Genomic DNA, 24457 nt, shown 5'->3' on the forward strand with positions numbered 1-24457 from the left:
CACTCCATCTTTCAGATGTTCTGAGATTTCTGAATCTCTTAAGGGCTAACTGTCAGCTCTCACTGTGTTCCTAAATAGGAAACTGGTGGAAAATCCTTTACTAGAGCGGTACATACAGGCCACCACCAGTCTTTGCCCCAAGATAAGATGGAAGGGATGATCTTGGTTCTCACCCAAATGATAGCATCTTCTTTGAACCAATGAATAAAGTGCCTCTACAGTTTGACACTCAAGTCTGGTTTCTTGATTGCCTTCTATTATACAGAAAGCCCTTTCTTCTACTGAAAAGGTCTTCTCGCTACCACCAGAGTTTATGCCTAAAGTGTCACAATTTCACTGGCATTAGGAGATACAGTTACATACACTTTCTGCTAAACCTTCGTCTGACCTAGAAAGGAAGCTTCATACTTTGGTCGCCAGTCTGCAGGCGTTTACTGAACAGAAACTTGAAGAACAGATACCAAGGTATGTAAGGTCTTAAGACCTACTATAGCCACTTGGATCAAGCTGGCTATTTCCGAAGCATGGTCCTCCTGTAGAAAAGTTAAAGGACCAGGTAGTGTCCACTTCTTACTCAACCTAAAGCACATGTAAGAAAGGGGAAATTAGGTGATAATGTAGCCAGTTAAAAAAGGTGGTTGTACAAAGTGGCGACTATCTTCAAGCTCCCCGATCTGTTCCACCCCGAGAATTCAACCAATGTTTTATCAGATTTCATACCATGGATGTTCTAAAGGATGGGTAATCACATTATTGCATTGCAATAGCATTATATTATAATATATATATAAATTTTTTTATTTTTTTTTTTTAAAAGCTACCTGTAGGTCAAGGACAGTGAAGTAAAAATCAAAGGGTGACGATATAAAAACTTACCTGAAGTATGGGGCTTTGATATTTTTAACAAGTCATTTTTAAATAAGTTAATAAGTAATTTGTAATGTTTGCCTTACATAGGAAGGTGTAGTAAAAAACAAAAAAAAACTATAATGTGATAACCAAACATTTCAATAAAAGAAAAAAAATGAATCAGACAGGTGATGAACATTTTTTATTTACAAATATACTAAAATATCTCCGACAGTGAGTCACACCTGCTCCCCTCCCCCACCAAGGACCTGAAACGCATTTCTTTTTATTTAAAGTGCATGCAAAAAAGAATTAAAAGCCTTTGTTTTGTTTCATGGATTTTTTTTTTTTTTTTTTAAATGTTTTCTTTTTATTGTAAGAAAATACACAGCTTGAAAACGTGGATAATGTAATATTGAAAAGACCAAACAAGACAGGGAGGGCACAGGAATAATAAATAAAAAGACTGGGCTGATCACGTTGAGATCATCTTTTGTTTTCGTATTGAAATACTGAATTGGAAAAACCCTCATCCCAAAAATCATATCTAGAAGTAAAACTAAATTTAAAAAATAAAGTTTCCGCAAATTAGAAAAGAAAAAAAATAGGGAGAGAGATAAAAGGTTAATTCTCAGATTTGAGAAACATCTGTTAAAATACAATAAGAAAATATGTAAAATCTCTCCATTAATTCATTCTATACAGAAAATACATGATTTTGGCCACAGTCCCTATGTGGTTTTTGTGCTAGTAGGACAGTAGGCCCTGGGATGCTGTGCGCACACACCCTCTGCTTAACAATAGTTACAGCAGCAAAATCAAGGGAGAATAGCATTGCTTTGAATGGACTGTGCTTACTCAGAGTCCACTCTCTATCCAATTTCTTTTCCACATTAGTCTTTATGCTACGGAGGAAAAAATCTTGCACAAGGAGACCTTTACAAAAAAAAAAAACCAAAAAAAAAACAGATTTGCTTTTTTTTCCAGAGCTTTTTTTCAGGCAGCAAACTGTATTGGCAATGAGCACCATCACACCCCTGAACACTACTTTCAGCACTGCTCTAGAGGCATGAAAGAACGTATACAGTATGTGCACTAGCTATGGAGGGCCAGAGGCAGTTATGCGCCCACAAAAAGACTAGCGAACATTTGTTCTGTGCAGAACAGCAGTACAAATTATCCTGACTTCGGTATGATTCAGTGCAATAATTGACCAAATGCAAGCACAAAGGTAAACTTCTCCATTTATTATGATGGGCAGCATGAGGACCTAGGCCTTCCAACGAAGCAACATCCACCCTTTAGGCGCATATCTTTTCAAACATTCAATCAACAAAAGATAATACATAGTATTATGATGCAGACAATGAGGAAAACACCAATTAGAGTATTGTAAAACACAAGGTGCCATGTGATTTCTTTCTTAGACTTTAAGAAAAAATATTTTAAGTGTATTGTTCACTGTAATTAAAAGTTTAACAGGGGACATTATAGACCCAGTACCCCAGTTAAACACCCCACCTTTGATTCAGTTTGTCTTGTCTTCTGTTGGCTTAGTGGACATGATCAAGTTTGTACGCTGATGTATCCTATAATAGAGAATATGTGCTAGTAACTACTATACAGTTTGTAATTTATAGCTCACAAGCACTTTTTGCTTTGGGAAACACAAGGATCATACATTGGTCAAGCAACCAGGAAGGATATGGACATCAGCCAAACACCAGGAATTTAGTGCTCTCAAAGAAAAATAATTTTTAATTAAAATGACACACTGAAGGAAAACAAAATTCTATTGGATCAAAATGTTCAACCAAACGGACACTAGGAATAATATGTCCCCCCTTTACCTTTTTCCCCTCCTGTTAATCTGCTCATCACTGCTACACATACATTTCTATGTGACTGGAGCATTCACCTATACCAGCAGATGGTCCCAGAAAGTGAGGTTTTGTTTTCTTTTCAGACAGCTAATTTTAGTGCAGCTAATTAAGAGTAGTTTACAAGAGGGGAAATACAATGGAGGGTGTCTGACATATTTGAATCTACCCATCATTTAACACTTGTTTCGGACATGTGAGACATAATGCAGAAATCCCAAAATAAAATCTAACTTACAATATCTGCGTGAGTTTCTAAGGTCCTTGTGCACAGGTTAAGGCAGGCTGATACGAGTTGGTCCTTCAACTTCCCAAGCAGTGCATGTTTTATATGTGTATGCCCGTCTGTGCTTCGGTAGGTACCGTCAGTTGACACCGGCTTCTGCCTTTGTCAATTATACATCATATAACCCCATTTACGTTTTAGAATGGTCTTGTGTAATATAGAATGACATTTTATTTAAACAAGTATTCAAATCATATTTTAAGCAGTGTAAATAAAAATTCCAGGCCAGGTGTGCCAATCTTTTTGAAGCCTCATCAAGGCTTCTGTACTTGATCACTGGTTTTCACTACAGAGAAACTGCACTTTTATCAGCCAGCCAGTTTGAGAGCATCTTTTTCTATTGATCTGGTTTGGTATGACCAATAAAACCCACCTCTCTACATCTGAATTGCCCTAAAACATGTAGTGCTGGGATCTGTGGTCCAACTTTGTAATCCTACAGCTAAGGATTTGGTTAGGCAGAAAGAGAAAGACAGGGGTCTGATTCCTTCTAATCTACTTCAGCGTTGGTGCTTACGAGGAGTAATAAACCCCCGCCAATCACACAGACACCCATAAGTCCATCTCTTTGCAAGACCCTGGCATTAACATTGTAATGCATAAAAAGATACTAGATGCACCTGTGCCATAATTCTGTAACAAGGTATTTTGCTGCCAAGAGAACATGTAAAGAGCCATTAAAAAGCACATGTAAGCAGTTTGACTGCCACAGCAAGGTCTGGAGATTGTCTTCCACAAAGTCCTTCAATCACCATAGGAACTAAAGGTTAAAGTGCCTTCACATGTATGTTAATGCTTTTAATGGTTTTCCCATTGCCCTGTTTAATTGGTCAGTATTGTCTTGCAAGTTTTATTATGCAATCACTCCATCAATCGCTGATGTGATCAATTCAGATACTTGCTTCTTACGTACGGGAAATTTGGCCCAGCATAAAGTAGACCCTACATCATCAGTAAAATGATGCACACAAATAAGCATTAACTTTCACATGAATGAAAGTAAGTGCTATGATAGAATTGTAATCGATAGGCTCCCTACTTTTACCCCTAGAGCATCTCAAGCAAACCAAAATCGCCACAAAGAATATATAAAAAAAAAATCCTACAATTTTAGCACCGTAAATTTAGCACAGATGCATATAGCATTGTTTTACAGTTGTCTTCCTGTAGAGAAAAAGCACTGCTGCTCAGTTATCGTACCTTCCAATAGCAGTGGAAAAGTTACAGTACCATGATTTAAGCAATGAGTAAGTCTAAGCTACCAGGAGTAAGGTGACAGAGAAGCCGGCAGCAATGGTTTAGCATACATTTCTTTTCGAAAGAGAGTGGGGCCCAAATGAGCACAGTACAATACAGTAGCAGAGGTGTTACGATAGCAAGAAATAATGCGCTGAACATGTCAACTGCATGACAAAGTAATAATATATTCCCAGTCCTGGTTTTACATATTCCTTCTCTTGCATCATAAAAAAATAATATATTAGTCAATAACACGCCAACTACATTGTGGTTTTGTCCAGACTTGAAATCATGCAAAAAACACAATTAAACAACTCTTAATGTTTCAAGAAAAGGGACCTGGTCATCCTTTTGCAAGTATTTCAAACACCACCAATAATACATATGTCGATGTAGGCTTTGGGGGATTTTCATTCATTTCCCAATAATGGTTAATTTACCTTACAAGTGAAATCATAAAAAATATATATAATTTTGTTTTCATTATGTACATATATTATATCTAGGAGTGTCTTCACGAATTCGTACCCCAACTACTGACTTTTTTTTTTAAATCAAAGAGCTTATTTGCTCGGAATCACAGCATACAGAATAGATTATTAGGCCACCATGGCGGAATTGTCGTTTGAATAGTGGGCAGGCAGGTTGAATTTTTCATGAAAACACTCCAATTCTAGATTAACTATTCCATAACACAGAAGCAAAACGTGAGGACTTTCTTCCATCCTCAATCACACTGATGAGATCTTACCTCAAACTATCTAATTTGAAACATCCCAAACCACCAGTTTTTTTTTTTCATAGCACATGAGAAATGTATGATTACGGAGGAGTTTATGGCGTGTCATAAGGAAGTTAAGAGTAACACATATCACAGAGGATTTAATTCAAATACAGCAGTCCACAACATAATATGACTTTAAAAAATACCAGATTCCCTTCAGGTACTTAGATTCCAAATTCAACACGGTATTAAAAAAAAAAAAAAAAAAAAAAAAAACCCAACAAACTGTCACCTTTGCCATTTCCAATAGTTACAGTGAGCTCATTTTCATGTACAGCACCACTGGTTTGAGCAGGAAATTGCATAGTATAGGCAGTATCACTTTGGTGGTTTATACCCAACAGCCTATTTTAGCACACATGGTGGTGCATAAGTTAGAATGGCACCACAACTTGGTTAAGAAAACAGACAAAAAAAAAAAATATACTTTTGGCTATAAATCAACAAAATGATGCCCATAATGCTACTTAATGTCTACATAAAGCCAGCTGTTTAAAAAAAAAATCTTGAAACTTACTGGCAACAAAGACACATGGTGTACAAAAGTGCAATATTTTGGGACCAAGGTCTACACCATTTCTTAAAAAGAAAAAAAAAAAAAAGTCATACAAAGAAAACCGACCAATGGTACACTAGTATTCTACTTGTCCTCAAGATAAATTAACCATTATAATGTTTTCTCGCCTCATTAAAATACACTTATTTTTTGTTTTTACACTTGGGAAGCAGGATGTACAGTTTTTAGTACACAAGTGGTTGGTATAACATTTTTTTTTTTTTTTCAGAGTTAATCAGTAAAAATAGTATGGTTAAATTATAATTAGCAAATAATAATAAAAAAGCTAATTCAAACATAGAAGAAAGCAAATGTTTGGCACAATCAAATGCCAAGCCATTGAGAAATGTGTGGCTTTTGATCTTGGGATCTAGAGATGCCAGAAAAAAGAAAAATTCACATTACATTGTAGCACATATACAAGAAAACCAGGACTGGAATAAAAGCAAGGCTGATTAGGGTTGTTAAAGGTGCAATGAAAATTCATAGACAATTTCTGCTCCTGCCAGCATAATTAGTTTAAAAAAAGAAAAAAAGAAAAAAAACACCCCCCAAAAAACAAAATAAAAAAAATATATATATTATCACAAGACATTCTACCCTCCCCATCTGCCCAACAACCCCTCCCCAAATTTCTGCTTCTCCCCCCATCCCCAAACAATATGTCTATATATATATACAACATGATTGGTTTCTGTAAAATGTATCAAACCTCAATAGTTTAATAAAATCTCTTCTTTTTTTTCTTTTCATTTTTTTTTTTTTAATTCCTGACGAACAAATACCAAAAAAACAACAATGTTTAACGCAGCAGCAGTAACCTTAAGGCTGCAGTTTTATGCTTCTCTCTCTCTTATGCATTAAATAATATATATATATATATTTATATATAGATTTTTTTTTTTTGCTTGTACTTGAACAGAATAAAAAGGTTTGTTGTAACCAACACCTTTTTCACATTTTTGTTGGTTTTTGTTCTACTTGATCTCCACAATACTCTCTAGTCTCTCATGAAAAGTTATTGAACATCAATAAATTAATCACTTCATCCCTGAGTTTCTCTTCCAGTTTTTAAGCTTCAGACACTTTAGAAGCATGGCACCGTTCCTGGATACTTATCCAGTAATTCAGAATTGACTACCTCGTAGTAACCAAACTTCTCAAAGTGCCATGAAAGAGCCCAACATTTAGACAAAAGCAGAAGTCACCATCATATAACAGAACACTGCCACATTACTTGCTCAGGGTTGAAGAGGTTAATCAGAGATTCTGACAACTGTTGTGCATCATGGGATACAATAGACTAAAATTGTTGACAACCATCTCTTACAAAAAAAAAAATAAAATAAAAAAAAATAAAAACAAACCAAAACACAAGAAGGAAAATGTCTCACCATACAGCAGGAACATATATCTTTTAGCCTCAGTAGAGGAACCATGAACATAGACCTTTCACCCCCTCAGAGTACTCTGATGCATCAGGTACACACACCCATAGCTTCTCCCAAAGAAAGCTTGAATGACATAACCCTTGCAAGCCTTCCTGAAGAGGTACAGAGGATCCATACCTCCTGATCCTCACACTGAGATAAAGGACACATACTTCTCACGATCTTCCCCAAGGAATATTATGGACAATAATCAAGTTATCGCTTTCCACAAAATGGGTTATGAGTAAAGGAAGAGTTTCAACACAAAACACAACTGTTATTTCAAGACTCCTTCCCGCTGTTTGAATCTTCGGTTTGTATAACAAGCACCAATGTTTTCTGATGTTTAAAAATTTGAGTGACAATCAGGGACACTTGAGAGGTATGCCAGGGAGCTCACTCCGTGCTCAGATTTGCCCAGAGGCACCCTGGTGAGTAAAAAGAATTACAGGCACTAGTGTCCGACGGACGTCAGAGATAGAAAGAGACAGAGAGGGAGGGAGAGAAGAGAGAGAGAGCACGCCCGTTAAAATGGGGAATGTACGTTTTGCAGGTTCTCCTTGCTGTCATTGTTAATATTATTATTGTTATTTTATCTGAATGGCAAAAACTGGCCTCTCTCATCTATAGTCCTCCTTGGGATATTCTAACGTCACCAGATTTCCAAAGCCCATCCGTAAACTTTCCATGTCGAAGGTCTCAATTTCCCTTTCCTGGCGTTCAAAAAGATGCTTAATCCGCTCGCTACGCTCCTTTTGAAGGGCGGCTAATTCCTCTTCAATCTGAGAAAAGGAGAAACAAAAATGTTCAGTAAACATTAGAATTAATGCCAAAATATTTTTTGATTTTAAAATACAAGAAATTAAAGGAAAAGGTCATAGATCAAAATGTATTCTACAACATTGTGTTATACGATGGCTCTATATACTTTAAAATGACAATTAAATGCTCTTACCTTAAATGAAAAATATCCAAACAATACATTTTACAACAAACCCCTTAAAACCAACACATTTTGATCAAAAGATTTTGATTTTGAAAATCCTGGTGGGAAACTACTGGAGAATACAAGGTGTACCTTGCGGAAATCAAGCTGTATAAATTGCACAAGCCATGTAGCCGTGGCTCTTCAAAATTTGCACCTAGTCTCATGTTATCCTGTGTTAAACCTTTCATGTACCACAACTGATCTTACATTGGCACTCCAGCCATCATATGCCCCCCACCCCCATTTTCCATGCAGGGGAGGAGTTCATCTGAACATATGACCTAACGCCAGCTCACCAAAAGTGGTGAGTGGTGGTGGTGGGGATCTGTTCACATGCCTAGAAAGCCAATGATTGACTACTTGAAGCAGTGGTGGGGAATACCGGGACAGGAGCTGCAGTTTCAAGCTAAGGCAAGTACTTTTTTTATTTATTTAATATATGCAGTGTACACAGATAATTTCCTCAAACTTACTAGTTATAGTTTTACAAGTGAAAGGCATGGGTTCTCACAAAGTTGTGGGGGTGTTTGGACCATATTGCCTCAATCCCTAATGTCAACCGTATGGCATTGGTTTCCCTATCTCATATGTTTGCCTCCAGTCAAACATGGCTGGTGGGCTAATCGGAAGGTCCAACAAGTAGGCAATTCTATTGGTTAATGCCTCTTTAACCCTTTACAGAGGTGGTAGTTTTCTCAGCTACATCTTACCATATCTTACAGTGTTACATTGTGCTTACAAATGGAACTAATTTCTAAAAACTAAATTAATTATATAAAAAAATATAATCACTAGCAATTCATTTGATCTATTGGTTGGTTCTAGCAAGCATTAAGACACCAGGATGAGTGATATTTTCCATATATTATAACTACTTTATTTGTTGTTTTTGGACTATTACATCATTCACTCTATGTTTCAAAGTTTAACCTGCATGTACGGTTTCACTAAACTGCAGCCCTTCACATGGCGGAAAACTGGTCCAGGTCAAAGTTTCCTGAAAGATTTATACTTGAAAATTTGGTTTCCAAAAATACAAGAATAAAAATGTACACCATAACCCAACACAACAATCTAAATTGAAAGCCAAAAGGTAAATCGAGCATATGCTGTCTGGGCTGTAGGAAGTAGTTCCATACAAGTCTGCTTAGCGTTAGATCATGATCATGAGGCATCAATGAGGTAAGATTGTTACGAACAACAATCTGTATACTCTGAGACACATTTCCTAATGCAAACACTCCTGACAAAATAGTGCATGTGTACAGTAGAGCTCCATGAGATTAGTGGAAGGCTGCAGTACTGTAAAGGCTGTGAATCTGAGAGCCACTCCTAGAATGAGAATCTGAATCTGGCTCCACCAGGTGGCTAAACCCTTCCTGCAGTCTGCAGCAACTGGCCTGTTTTGTTGATTTACTTATGTTTTGGGTTTGTTGTTTTCAACAGGTGCAGATCCAATCACCATAATATCATCGGTTACCCTCAACGTTTTAATATAAGCAAAATAACCTATCTACAGTGCTCCAATTAGTTTTTCTATCGGGATTATTCACTGGTGGCAACACTGTTACAATGAGCCCCCAATATATATTTTTTTCATATAATATCCTACTTGGTGCCTATACATTTACACACACACTGACTCCAGCCCCATACATGCAGTACAGACACACACTGATACTACAGTATACACATACTCACAGACTGACTCCATACATACATACTCGCAGTGAATCGAGTGACCAGGAGGCTTCCATGTGCCTTCACAGGACTTAACCCCTTCAAGACCGGGACATACCTGGTACTTCCTGGTCAATGGTCACCGGCAGACCGGGACGTACCTGGTATGTCATCGATGATGCGCGATCCAGCGTCGCTATGAACGCTGGGATCGCGAGGGGCGGCTGCTACTGACCGCTCTGAAGCGAATCATGAGCACGGAATTTAAATATTTACAAAAAAACTGCGGTCTTCAAGGAAAGACGCAGTTTGCCAATGCCGGTCCTGAAGGGGTTAAAGGATCTGCTGCTAACATCTTGGTGTCAGATACCACAGCACAACTTCAGAGGTCTAATGGAGTCCATGCCTAGAGGGGGCAGGTGGTAATGTTATGGCTGATATATAAGTATATGTATATAAATCCAGCTGTTTCTAGTCGGCCTAACACCTCTCCATTCACATGATATGTTTACTGATATCAGTCTGAGCTGTTTCTTGACAAGATTGGCTGCTTCAAGAGAGCATTATTATGCATTGTCTGTCAGAGACATTAAACTGCCCCTTAAAGGGGAGTACAAAGAACTGCATGGAAGTTGTAACAGGTAACGTAACATCCAAATGTATCCAAGCGCATGTAAGACAAGCTAGTATAAAAATAAATCTTTACATGTCCGGGAAGCAGAGATACTACAAAGACATCATACAAATACACAGTCACTTAAGAGGGACAACTACAAGCATTTATACAAAGACATCCCCACATAAACTTGCCACCAACTGCCATACCCATTGGTCCAATGCCAATACATGCACCGATCATCTGTGTCTGCAGGCTGCTGGATCCTGACAACACAATTGTAAGCCTTGACTTTTCCCTAACAGCAGCTTCCCCCCCCCATGTGATTTTCGAGTGTTTCTTTGGGATTTTTTGGCCATTCATCCAGTAGAGTTTTTTTGGATGTCAGACACTGATGTTGGACGAGAAGACCTGGGTTGCAATCTTCATTCTTCCAAGTCAGGTTCTTCCATAACAAACTCATCAAATCATGTCTTTGTGGACCTTGCTTTGTCCACAGGGGCACATGTCATGCTGGAATAGAAAAGGGCCTTCCTCAAACTGTTCCCACAAAATTGGAAGCATTGTCCAAAATGTCTTGGTATGTTATTACTGAGATTTTCCTTCACTGGAAGAGGCCTAGCCCAACCCTTAAAAACAGCACCATACCATTATCCATCCTCCACCAAACTTTAAAGCCGGCACAATGCAGTCAGGCAGGTATCTGTCACCTGGCATCCGCCAAGGCCAGACTCCCCCATCAGACTGCCAAACAGGGAAGCGTTATTTGTCACTCCACAGAACAGGTTTCCACTGCTCTAGAGTTCATTGGCGACCTGCTTTCCATCACTCGATCAGGCGCTTGGCATTTTACTTGGTGATGTGAGCCATGAAAAGCGACTCCATAAAGTTCCTGCCGCACAGTTTTTGTGCCAATGTTAAGTTTGGAACTCTTCCGCTATGGAACCGTCAGAGCGTTGGTGACTCTCTGACTTGGTTCAATAATTAAATGGTGTGTTACAATACTTCGCCCATATAGTGTACACACACACACACACACACACACACACACACGCCATACAATTGGACTATACATCTAACCTTTAAAAAATAAGCAATGTACGTTTTTTTGTTCAAACCTATTGTAAGATCCTAAAAAGGCTAGTTTTTCCAGATATAAAAGTACCATTGGTAAAGTGTTAAATATAACACCAATAGGCCCAGTAAATATATATTCTAACAACAGGCTGATCTCCGAGATAGATCATTAGGGTAATTCATGTTTCAAGGGAAGTAGGTTTCATATTTCATGGTATGTATTTTTAAACAACCACAAATAATTAAAAAGGATTTCTTTCACAGAAACATCATTACAGTCTTCAACTTCACTAGTGATAAACTTGTTACCTTCTGTTCCAGGTGCGCTCTGCGGAGGGATACCCTCTGCTCCAGCTTCTGCAGCTCACGCTCATGCTGTGCCTCTGTCTGCATCTTTATCTTGCTCTGGTAAGCATTCAGCAGCTCCATCTCCTGCTGAAGTTGCTGCCTAAGAGCTTGGCATTCTGCTTCCTGTGCCTCATCCAACCGCAGCTGTATCCCCAATAGACGTAAATAAAAAAGAAGAAAAAAAAAAATAAGACTTAACATGATGTTCTGCCGGCATACATTTATACAGAATCTGGTAGAAGCCTACCCACCCATTTCACCTACCCAGCAACCTTTAAGAAGAATACAGATCCCCCATTTAACTCACAAGTCCTCTAATACTTTTTACAAACAGGGCCTCCATTAACAAATCCCGACTGACAAACCAACATTTCATTCCAATGAACAATACAGAGCGAAAGAACTTGCTGATGCTGTTTAGAGTAGACGACTGTAAAATTAAAGCATTAAGAACACTACATGGGTTGATAGGACACTATCCTAGGTTAAAAAACAGTGCTAAACACGAATTACAGAAAATATTACACATTAAAGACTCAGACAGATGACATGCCATGGCAGTCACTTATTACAGGTGTTTAATCGTAATGTTGCCTTCGCACCAGCAGGGCTACGTCCTTGCAAGACCACTACAAACAAGGCTGTTTGCACTCTACAATATCACTGTCGTGTGGGACCAATATTTAAGGTCCTAAACTAAGCAATTAGATACATGTACTACAATTGAGATATAATATACATCTCTTGGTTACTGGCGCAGATCTGAGATCCATACATTTTGTCTCTCATGCAGCAGTCTGTTTTCAAAAACATTGAAAGCTTACGTTTTTACCCAGCTTTCTATGAGCATTCTGCACTTGAGTGATTAGGAAAATCCTTGGATCTCAATGACTTTTTTTTTTCAGTTTATAATTCAGAACCCCCCCCCCCTCAAAAAAGGAAACAGAGGCTCTGCAGATATACATTAACAAAACACACACAAAAGGTCAGGCCCCATGACACTTGCCTACCTCATGTCCAGCTGCACAGCTAAACCACTACAAATGAGACAAGGGCCAAGCCAAAAGTCTGTAAAAATTCACATTTTGAAAACCAAAATTTCCATATTCCCAGTTTGGCCTCCTGAATCTCCCAAACATTGTAAGGAACCTATACACATGCTCAGGCAATCAAAACAACAAAAATGTGTCTGTGACAAAAAAAACCCCATACATATTAGTGCTAATATTTGGCAAATATGAGTCCAACTGCAGCATGAAACGAGTAATAATTACCTTGGGATATTTATCATTTTGCCCCTTAAATGAGAGTAAAGAGCTGACTGTCTAAGGCATACAAGTAATCACACAATTGGGTGTTAATTACTACATTTTTAAGACAGGTTTCTGCACTAATGCACTATGTTCAAACACACAACTTTAAAGTGAACCCCCGTTTATTAAAGTATTGAATTAGAAGACAAACACGTTTGTCATAATTTCAGTTAATGAGAAACAAAGTAACTTAATGTGAACAAAGACACTTAAAAAATGCTCTGGTCCTAGAGCAGACCTGGGCAAAGCACGGCCCGCGGGCCACATCCGGCCCGCTGAATAGCTCGGACCGGCCCGCAAAGAGTGTCCTGGTGACTCACCAATGAGTCCGGTGTCCCCCCCCGCCCCGGTCACTTACCTTAAACTCCTGTGTTGGAAGCGTTTGTCTCGGGTGCCGGCGCTTTACGCTGGGCGCCGGCATATGACGTCAGACGCCGGCGCTCAGCAGTGAAGCGCCGGCACCCGAGACAAACGCCTCACGCTTCCAACACAGGAGTTTAAGGTAAGTGACCGGGGCGGGGGGGGGGAGATCCTGAGAAGGGGGGGTTAGGGAGTTAGAGGGGAGATACTGAGAAGGGGGGGTTAGGGAGTTAGAGGGGAGATACTGAGAAGGGGGGTTAGGGAGGGAGGTCTTACTGTGTGTGTGTGTCTTACTGTGTTTGTGTGTGTGTGTCTTACTGTGTGTGTGTGTGTATCTTACTGTGTCTGTGTGTGTCTCACTGTGTCTGTGTGTGTCTTACTGTGTCTGTGTGTGTCTCACTGTGTCTGTGTGTGTCTCACTGTGTCTGTGTGTGTCTCACTGTGTCTGTGTGTGTCTCACTGTGTCTGTGTGTCTTACTGTGTCTGTGTGTGTCTTACTGCGTGTGTCTTACTGTGTTCATAGCTTATTCAGTTATTGTAATAAATATTTTAGCCCATTTTTTAGCTCAAAATATTTTTTCCTTTTTTTTCTCCTCTAAAATCTAGGTGCGTCTTATCAGCAGGTGCGTCTTATAGAGCGAAAAATACGGTATGCACTCCGAAGCCTTGTTCATTTTGTTCACTTCTGTGCTGTGCTAATAGTTATTCAGGCCTTACTTATTCAAGCACCTCTACCAATGACGTAGGCTTGAATAACTTTATTAAACAGCACATAAGTTAACAAAATGGACAAGGCTTCGGAGTTTGTAGTTTGTAGAGGTCTGGCCCTCTAAAACCATTCCAATTTCTCATGTGGCCCCATGGGAAAATTAATTGCCCACCCCTGTCCTAGAGGGTCGCTTATAAATATAACTGCATAGTGTGAAAGCTATGCAATTATATATATATCTATATCTATATAGATATATATATCTATATATATATATATATCCATTCATCATACAATGAGAAAGACAGAAATCTCAGTGCTCCTTAAAACATGAAGCCACTGCAGTGTCCCTCAATTACTGTAACACTGCAGAGTGCATGAACATAGTTATGTGGCAGACTCTCCATCTGTGCTGAATGTTAGGGCATTAAGAAGAAAGAAGGACTGTGCTTAAGACAAACATGTATCTACCAGAACCTACTACGATTATTATCCTGAATAATGTACATTTTTTGTTGCCCGTACCCAAACCTTAAGGGACTATTTTATCACAGCTGAGTTCTAAGCCGAGTTGAGTTCTGGCTGAGTTCTAAGGCAAAAGGTGGAAGAAACAGCATGTCGGTTAACTTCCTGATCTAAAGATATTTTGCTTCTTTTCAGATCATCAGTTACCATCAGAAGAACAGTAACTTAACAAACGGGTTGAGTAATTTTACAAATACAAATTTTACAAAAACAAGTTAAGACGCCCCAGCCAATGGTCTAGTTATAATCGAATAATGTATTTTAAACCCACCTTATAAGAATATCATCTGAAGAGAAAAGAAGAAAAAAAAAACACCTTGTCTTATAACAGAGGTAGTCTTTTATTCAGACTTCAGATCAGTGGAATAGCCGACAAAGCCTAGGGGGGCTTGTCTCTCACCCTCCCTCAATGTCTCCCTACCTTTTCTATAGTGGCGCTTTTTGTTCTTCCGTCTGCGTTGGTTGTCCCTTTCTCCCAAGTATCGCCTGTTATCAAGGTACTTCTGCAAAAGGGCGGAGACCTTTTCGCCCACCACGGGGACAGCATATCCCATGATTGGAGGAACAAGGGATATGTCCCCGTGGTGGGCGCCATGGCTCTGCCCTTTTGTAGATGTACTCCAAGAAGCCAAAATATTGCAGAGAGTCACAGAAGAAGAAAAGGTTCTGCACCTCTCGGTGTGACCTTGGGGTTAATCTGCTGGGACGTCCAGTCCTGTTAAGATTGGCAACTGTGTTGAAAGTTTTAGGCTTTTAAATAATCTATCGCTGTAGAACGATGGATTTAACATTGTTTAGAAGTGGGTTTATAACCCTTCCCAGATTGATGGACAGGAACAATTGCTTCTTTAGGATCATTGCTGATGTCTCATCCTTGTTATTGTGTTAATACACACCTGCATGCTCCAGATCTGCAAACTTAGAGCTGGTCACACTTGCTGATGATCAATTAATCAAGAGCATTTGATTGGCAGCACCTGTCTGCTACTTAGAATCATAATTCAGATTGAAGCAGTAAAGATGTGCTTCATTTTTCACACATGGCTTCTCCAGTTTAGCTTTATTTTTTGTTAAATAAATCATTAAATGGTGTAATATGTTGTTCATCTGGATTGTATTTACCAAATCTTTTAGACTTGCTCAGGAACAGATTATTATGCCCTGATATGTAAAAACAGATTTCAAAGGGTGTACTTTCTTGTTCACACAACTGTATATAATAATATTTGTACAATCAAGATATTGCAGCACATCACCAACAATCTCATACATAAACCTAATATATTATAAAGAGGCATGTCATAGAAATAGTAAGAACGTGGAAACAGTTACAGAGGTATTATGGAAGAAGTGACACCTTGGGTTGAGAGAATCAGATGAGAGGTGATGTGGAGGTCAGTGTTCCTCCTGTCAATGATTGAGCAGTCTAAGCAAGCCAAGAATCAACCTGCCATAGTCTTGGACAGTGATCTGTTCCCTTCTCGGGATCAGGCGGTTCCTAGCAAACCACGAAGTGTCTTTAACACAAATCGTTATGTGACAGCTATTTCATGGCTTGCCAACTCTAAGCAGGCATAGCGTGTCTCTAACTTCTGGTTCCACACTGGATTCTTTAGACCAATTAGTACAATAATGTTTTAAAGTTGTTATAACAACATTACAGAAGAGGGGTTTTGTTTTTTTACTTTTTTCATTGCTTACCGCCTGTGAAGCCATCATTTCATTGATGCTTTGCTCATACTGTTCAGCCAGAATGGCCAATTTGCGTGTCTGCTCGTCCTTTAGGGACTTGAGTATTGTCTTGTGCTCACACTTTGGGGATACCTCCAGCTGGTGATTCTTCAGGGCTTTGTACTGCTTGGTCTGCACTTTGCATGTGTCCTGAAACTGTTTCTTTATCTGCATTTCCATCACCTGTGATTGTGAAGAGAAAAGGAAATTTTAGCTTTGTGCCCCTAAATACTTTCCTGTTTTATCCAAAACACACACAAACCCATCAACTCATTTTAACTATAACAGAAGGAATATAAGAAAAAAAAAGTCTCTATAAGTTCCATGTTACAGCCCAACATGGAAACGTGGAAAACAAGTATCACTAGCACATTTTACTCTAGTTTGATTGAGTTGTAATGTAACTAGTATAAACATGCTGAAATAAAATAGTAAAAAAAAGTATATGCCACTTATTTCCTGAAACAACTTGGTATGAACTCAGTCTGAAAGCCTTTACAAGGAATGAGCTATAATTAAGACATTATATATATATATATATATATATATATATATATATATATATATATATAAATACATATATATATATAAATACATATATAAACACACATACACAGATACACTATATATTTATATTTAAAAAGTATAGGGTTTACTACATAAACCCATGATACTACTACATCTCCTATACGTGCTGTGACCAGTATTTTGGACAAAGAGTTTAAACATACTCAAAATAGCCACATATATAAATCGAAACAATTCCTAGAGCAGCATTGTTCAGATTTAGAAAAGACCTTTAGATTCTTGGGCTGCTGCCGAAGTTCCATCACATGTTTTCTGTGCAACTCCCTTTCCCTGCGTTTGTTATATTCCAACTGGTTCTCCAGTTCTGTTTGATGCTGCAGACGTATTAAGTCCATTCGAAGCTTTTGCAGCATGTGTAGCTGTCGGTACTCCAACTCTCGAGTAGACTCATCGTGCCGGATTAACATGGCATGCTCCATCTCCTTCTGGGTTCTCTTTTTGTTGAGCTCCTGAATAAGGAAATGATGTGAAATTTAACTAAACGTACATAAGACATACTAGAAACAAAAGTGGTACAAGAAGCCATAACCCAGCCATCCATTCTTGAAATAACCATCTCAAAAATTGCATCACTGACATTAACAGTTATGATATCACATAAAAGGTATAGAAACAAGACCTGCATCACCTCCAACATTCCCTAGAACATGAAAGACATCTGACACTCCTGATTAGCGTCAAACTTATATTATGTGTGACTTCCTTTAGGTTAGCTGTGCTTTTCCTTCTGTACAAAGTACTTTCAAATAAGTTAACCTATAAAACACCCATCCCATTGGTTCCTAATAAAACCCTCGTCTTGTCTAATGAATTCTGGGTTTGAGAAGTTTGTTCTAAAACCAAGAGTAACATCTTAAGTGATATTAATTATTATATTTTGCCAACACAAACCCCAAAATAAGGCTGTCTGAAAGTACACAGAGAAAGGAATACCTCACGGATGTGCTGCTGCTCAACTTCATGCCTCTTAATCATTATCTTCCTCTTGAAGAGTCGGCAGTTTTTCTCATAGTACAGTCTCTGTTGGCTAAGGAGTTGAGCTTCTTCCTCAGCCTGTGTGTGCTGGAGGTTCTCTTTATGCTTTGATATACGTTCTTGTTTCTCCTTCTTGGGCGTGCTATGGTCCTCATTCATCTCCTGAGTGTTGAGTAGCGGTAGAAAGTCAATCAATAATTAGGAATACGTAGTAAAAGATGAGGATACTGGATGCAACCTTTCCATAAATAATAAAAACCTATTTTTTGTTAATTAATGTAAATATACAGCACAATTAATTTAAATTGGTGAGAAAAAATTTTGCAAATAAAATAAACTTCCCAAAAAAGTTTTCTGTACACAACAATGTTCTTAATATATTTTCCATACAATCTTAAAATGAATGGAAATACTACATTTATTATGATTTACAACCCATTAGGGGCCATTGGTTTATATTGAGCATAATGACTTAAAATTATGAACTTCAACTACATGAATAAACAGAAAATAAAATGTTTTACATTCTTTTATGTATGTTGTACACTTTTTTGTTTTAATAGCTATTTGAACATTTGCCATTCCATCTATTACAAGCCCTCGACTCTTTTGAACTGTAAGACTGCAGTTTGAGTCACCAGTTTATCGAGTCACATTAGGGCATTTTTTCTGAGGGATATAATTTACATTATTATTGAATTATTGCACACACACTTACTTCATATACAATCAATACCTCAAAAAATGAAAAAAGTGGTCAAAAAGCAATAGTATAACAGTTTAGACAGGCAGTCAAAGTCTCCGGCATACATGTCCATAATGAATGGCTATTTCTAAGAACAGAACTTAGAATGTAATCATTATTTTTGGCTATAAAATCTTACTTCTTTTATCTTTTCTTTGCAAATCTTGTACTGCTTCTTCTGACTTTCTAAAAAGGATGCTAAGTCTTTCTTTTGTTGGGCTACAATCTGTTGCTGAAATCTCCTCTCCTCCGCTGCAGCCATCTTTGCCTACAGAAACAGATTTTTTTTGCAAAACAAAAAAAATTATGTTAAGAAATTTAGCATCAGACTTTGCATATTGGACAAGAAAATAAAAAATAGTAATAATCTCAGAATTAAGTCACAAAAGCATTTATTGTGAAGAAATCTAACATTTTCTATATCAGACAAATGCATCGTTGATACAGCTGTAGGAACGTCATTCATCCCACACAAAATACTAGTTGTGTTGAGGTTTGCCTTAAACCATTATTGCTGCAATCCCACATACTTAATGCACATTGGCAACTATACACTGCTGACTACCAAGCAGTATTAACCCGTATTAACGGGTTTTGCAAACAAGGCCTGCAAACCAAACATTGGAATCTGTCACAGAAAACGCGTGTGGGATTTTCCATCGGCAGTACAGTTCTAAATAGAACAACTATGTGATGCAACATTAAGAGAGTTTACAGATTACCCCAGAGGGGTAAAAAAATGACAAAATGAAAGGGCAATGCTGAATTCTTGTGCCTTTGACAGTTGAAGTCATTTAAATAAGTTAACACTGACTTTTGTTATAGAGCTTTGTGTTGGGACATATTGGATATATATAAAAGGTATGTTATTTCCCATAGTAATTTAAACTTTTACAGATGCTAAGACTCAATGAAAACACTGCTTTTTGTTCCTTTATCTTATAGTATAGACAGCTGGGACATGCTAAAGCTGATGTAACACCGCTGTAAAAGAAGTTCCAACACCTTGTCCGCATGTGCTTTTACAGGGAGCTGAACTGGCACTCACCTCTCTGATGCCAGCGCTGTACACTGGGTTACATATCTATCTCTCATGTTTATATAAATATATACGTGATTATGGCTGCTATACAGTGGCTCACGCCAAGGAGGTCTTCACATTTGATTTTTGGACACGTGATAATGGGCATGCGTGTGTTATATTATATCTGGCAGATTATGTTATATAAATATATATATTACACATAAGGTTTATAAAATATAAATGTATATGTAATATATATTTATATAGTACACACACACACACACACACACACACACACATCTGCCCATTAGTATATGCGCAGCTTTTGGTTAACTATGTTCCCCATGATTCACATAAGTAAAGTAGACATAGCGGCACACATGGTTCATATGCACGATATTCACTGATTCAATCCAAATGACACGTAATATAAGGAAACAATTAAGGAGCAAGCAAGGTTTCCACAAAACTATCAATGCTGTTAGCATATATGTTACAGTGAAATCTTTTGCTAGTTACAGTTGGTCAAGTTATATGAACAAAGAGACGACAACTTGTCAGCAGAAAAACCTAAAAGTACATCCTTGCCATTGAATACGCTTTAATGCATAGGATAGCTGAGTGTCTGCATTCATCAGAATCCACTTTGAACATTTTGGACTTTGCACAGACTCACGATGCAATGCATTCGTGACAAAGCCCACACATGTACAGGCTGCTGTCAGATACCTGCATCACCGTGATCGGTGGCTTTGCAGCATCCACGGCTACCTAGCCATGGATCATGGGAGAAAAGCTCCGCCCCCACCCCAAAAAAAGATACTGATTCATAGTGTCCCCACTGTCCTTTTGCTTTAAGGGGTTTCTGTCAATTACTATTACTATAATGCTTCCATTAAAACCAAAATAACACAATTACCCCTACAAGCGGCAGGCGAATGGTACAATCCAAGAACTGTTTTGACAACTTAAGGTTCAGCGTATCCATGACAACAACAACTTGAGCCCTATTGCTCCATTTCTGAGCACTGTGTATAAAACACCTATGGTATAAGAAGATGTACATTTTGCTTGGGGGGATATTAATTTGAATAATCGCACACAGGGCAATGGTGCCTTTTTAAAAAAAAAATCTGAATAAGACATGTCTAGACAAGAAGTTCACATGAAGCAAGCAACATCCTCTCTGTCATGTTGGCCAATTTATTTATTCAGTCTCAGAGAATTCCAGAGACAGCTATACATTCATAGGACTTCTACCTAACCAGTATTTCATTAGAGCACACAACTGGCACATAATAAAACGATGGACTACAAATAGTTAAATGGACCACACTTAAAGGGGGGGGGATGCAGAAGTCATTGTTCAGGCTAAAAGGAGTAAGATCAAACGTTTGTGAATTGTTTAACAGTTATGAGCCCCAAGTTACTAAAAGGAAAATAGCACACGCACTAGCAGCAAACAAGATCAAAACATGACAAAACAGCAAACGTATGCCCGCATGTGTAACAAAAAGCAAACTTGAACCCAAGTCCCCCCCAGAGTCTCAGGGACAGACTTATATTTTACCCTGATTGGTGCCTATGTCACGGGTTTACCCTCTCATCAACACAGGAGACAATTCTGTTTAGCCTTTAGATTGCATACAAAAGACCTCCATATAAGAAGTGACGTTATTGCAGCCATTTAAATGCCACCATTACGGAGCTACAATAGATTCTTTGTGATCAGCTGTCAAACGCGTTGGGATCAGTTTACGTAGATATGTAAATCAGTAAGCACGCTTGTATTCTGTATGCTGAACTCTTCTTACCTGTGTTATAGGAAATGGCTTCCTTTAAAAGTAGTATGTCATCTTTGCATCAGACATGTATACTTTTCTACCTTTAACAGATAACGTCAAATAATTATAAATATTCGGCAGCAAGTGGAGCACAGAGCATTTACTAATGCAGGGCTCGACAAATTCGAGGTCGCCATGGTGACTGAGAATTTTGTCCTGGCGCCTAGGTCAGGAGCGTCCAACGTGCGGCCCATGCGAGCAGGGTGTGTGTGTGCAAGCCGGCCGCCTAATAAAACTAAAGCACCCGGCGTGCACGCGTTGGTTTGCCTGCCCACCCGCTGGTCTATGAGCCGGCAGACCAACGCGTGCACGCCGGGTGCTTTAGTTCACGTTATGCCATGAGGGTGCGGGTAGATACCAAATTATCTGAAACAGGAGACAGACAAGGAGCTCAATTGTGAATTATAGAGAAACACAAATTTCACAATCTATTAACAGTGTTTGTCAATTAAAATAGATATGCTATCATTCTACCATTGAAACGCCTCCCCAGCACCCAGCTGGTATTACTACAAAACTAATCATCATCTGGTAAGCGTCTAAAATGCCCCAGTATTTGTGGTAAGAACATGCAAGCTCTTAAACCCGTGCATCTGCTGGGTTGTGCTTTTTTTTTTCTTTTCTCAAATGATCTCGACCACATTTTTGAGCATAACCAGAGTAGGGTTGCCACTGGCTGGTATTTTACCATCCGGCAATGCAAAAGCCAGTATTTTTTTTTGCGCAGTGGGGTCTGCAGCTCAGCTGGACATATCGGCAAGCTAAACGGGACATATGAGAGCATTTCCCGCCTCTTAACACGAGCAACTTAATTTCCAGAAAAAAAACTCATAAGGCTTAATGAATATGAAATGCTGGAGCAATGGTTGACACTATAGGGGTCTGCACACTACACTTTTTACACTCCCTTTAACAGAAGCCTCTCACTAAACCCTGCCAGGTGCGGGAGTATCAGTATAGCCACCGCGCACATCCTAGTCCCCCCCCCCAACCTTCCTGATGCCATCCCCTGATTGGTGGCCAAGTTCTGGTAGGAAACGCTTGTAAGATGCGTGGTTGCTAAGCAAGCTGTTGAGTCCACAGAGAGATTGAGTCGCGCTGGGATCTGGTGAACACTTCTAACAGGCCGAAAGGTTGGCTGCAGACAGCCTGTGCATTGAAGCGGAGTGACCTCGGTCTTATTGAGATCATTTCTCCTCAGTTAGCTCTGGATCCATCCTTTGTGGCCCAACCCTTTTGTAGTGCTGACCTGAGGCACAAATATGGGCAGCTTTTTTGAGGAAAAGGTGGGAACCCTGAGCTCTAATGATTGTTTTTGTTTTGCCTAGAAGGGAGTGTTTACAGTTAAACTTGCATTAATCTAGCAAAATGGCATTCCAAGCCGCTCTGGCGAGTGTATCTACATGAAACGGGCAAGGGGGTAGTTAGATCAATCAAAGGAGAAGACTTTTGCCATGGCAGTGACCTCTTCTTAAATGACTATACTATAAAGAGGCATTCCCTGAGAAAATATGCATAGTCAAAATGTTAACACAATTTCATTATTATTTCTGGGTATAGTCTGGGAATTTAAAAGTATTGGGATAATTGATATAGTATGTTATCTTAATACGTGCCCCACAATTGGGACTCTTCACTAAAGAGAGATTTGTGGTTTGAACTCCATCACTTAACTATTAATTTCTTCAGCGGCTCCTTATCCATTGAATTATGGAGAAACTTGCAACTGTCAGATCCTCATAATGAATAGGAATATGAAGGAGTTGAAACATTGTCACACCAAGTCATCTAAAGACCCAGGTGACCGGTCAGCTTAAAAGGCAAAGCAAACAACCACAAATAGAAACCACAAGTAACAGAATGTTTTTTGCAGATAACTCTGCAATATCATATGCAGTTGTGAAGTTACGCGACACCTACTAAACATTTGGGTTAAGGTAATTTTTTTTTTTTTGTCGAGACACAATGGCGTTGTTTATCAAATTCTGTGACAACTTAATCTGACCATGATGAGAGCAGTGGGTGACAGTGAAGGGGATAAAAGGTGATAAGGCAAGCTTAGCGCTCACATTCAGACAGGATTTCAGCTGCTGGGGTTGGCGTGGGGGGGGGGTTGAGGGGGATAAAGCTGCAGCAGAAGACTTAATTCAGATACAAGATAATGTGTGTTCATGGAAAGAGTAATTGGAAGTTATGCAACTAAAAATGCATGGTTAGACCAAGAAAAGAAAAGGGGGTGATAATAAAATGAAGCTAAAACCACAGTAACGTGATGATATACCACCATTGGGGCCGGTTTATATATTAACCCTTTCACTATTGGTATTTGTTAATACCCTACATACTATACCATATGGGGATTTAAAGAGTATTCCCCTTTTCCATGTTTGATGTACCCACAACTTATACATCTTTTTGTAACTTAAAAAAAAATAGGGCTTTAGTTTGAAACCATAGAAACCCATAAAAAAAAGTGCTAGTATCTTAAATAAATAAAACTATAGAAAAATGTTAAATAACTTTTTTTTGCAATTTTGCTTAGAATGTCTTCTACCCATCACCGATTTGAATTTGTTACTTTTTTTCCCCCTTATGGGTAAGAGGGAGAAAGCATCCAGGGCAAGAGAACTGAAAGGAACACTGTGCCATCATACGCATTTTAATGTACAAAATATCTCAGACCCGTTTGAATTATCACTGTGTCACCCCTGTAAAAGCATGGGGGTGATGCAGTCTAATAAGACCCCCCCACGTATGTGTGTGGAAAATGCTTCCATTGTTTCAAAGGGATCATTTTCTTGCCACCAACTGGCTGATTTAAACAGCTAGTCCTACCAAAGTCAGCGTTTAAGGAATTTTTATTAAAAAGTACTTTCGTATGCATTCTATTTTGGTAGGGCTGTCCGGGAC

General features: G+C 38.7%; 1 protein-coding gene across 1 annotated transcript in view; it reads right to left on the reverse strand.

Moving 5' to 3' along the window:
- Positions 1-6326: 6326 nt before the first annotated feature.
- Positions 6327-24457, reverse strand: part of TAOK3 (TAO kinase 3) — a 71842-nt gene continuing 53711 nt past the window's right edge. The window contains exons 16-21 of the mRNA XM_053473354.1: positions 18819-18947; positions 17893-18096; positions 17169-17408; positions 16342-16554; positions 11695-11877; positions 6327-7806 (exon numbers count right to left, since the gene is read on the reverse strand). Coding sequence (XP_053329329.1) covers positions 7645-7806; positions 11695-11877; positions 16342-16554; positions 17169-17408; positions 17893-18096; positions 18819-18947 — 1131 coding nt within the window. The 3' untranslated portion in view covers positions 6327-7644. The remainder of the gene's footprint in view (positions 7807-11694; positions 11878-16341; positions 16555-17168; positions 17409-17892; positions 18097-18818; positions 18948-24457) is intronic.

This window comes from Spea bombifrons, chromosome 1, assembly GCF_027358695.1.
Source record: "Spea bombifrons isolate aSpeBom1 chromosome 1, aSpeBom1.2.pri, whole genome shotgun sequence".
NCBI classification, from domain to species: Eukaryota; Metazoa; Chordata; class Amphibia; order Anura; family Pelobatidae; genus Spea; species Spea bombifrons.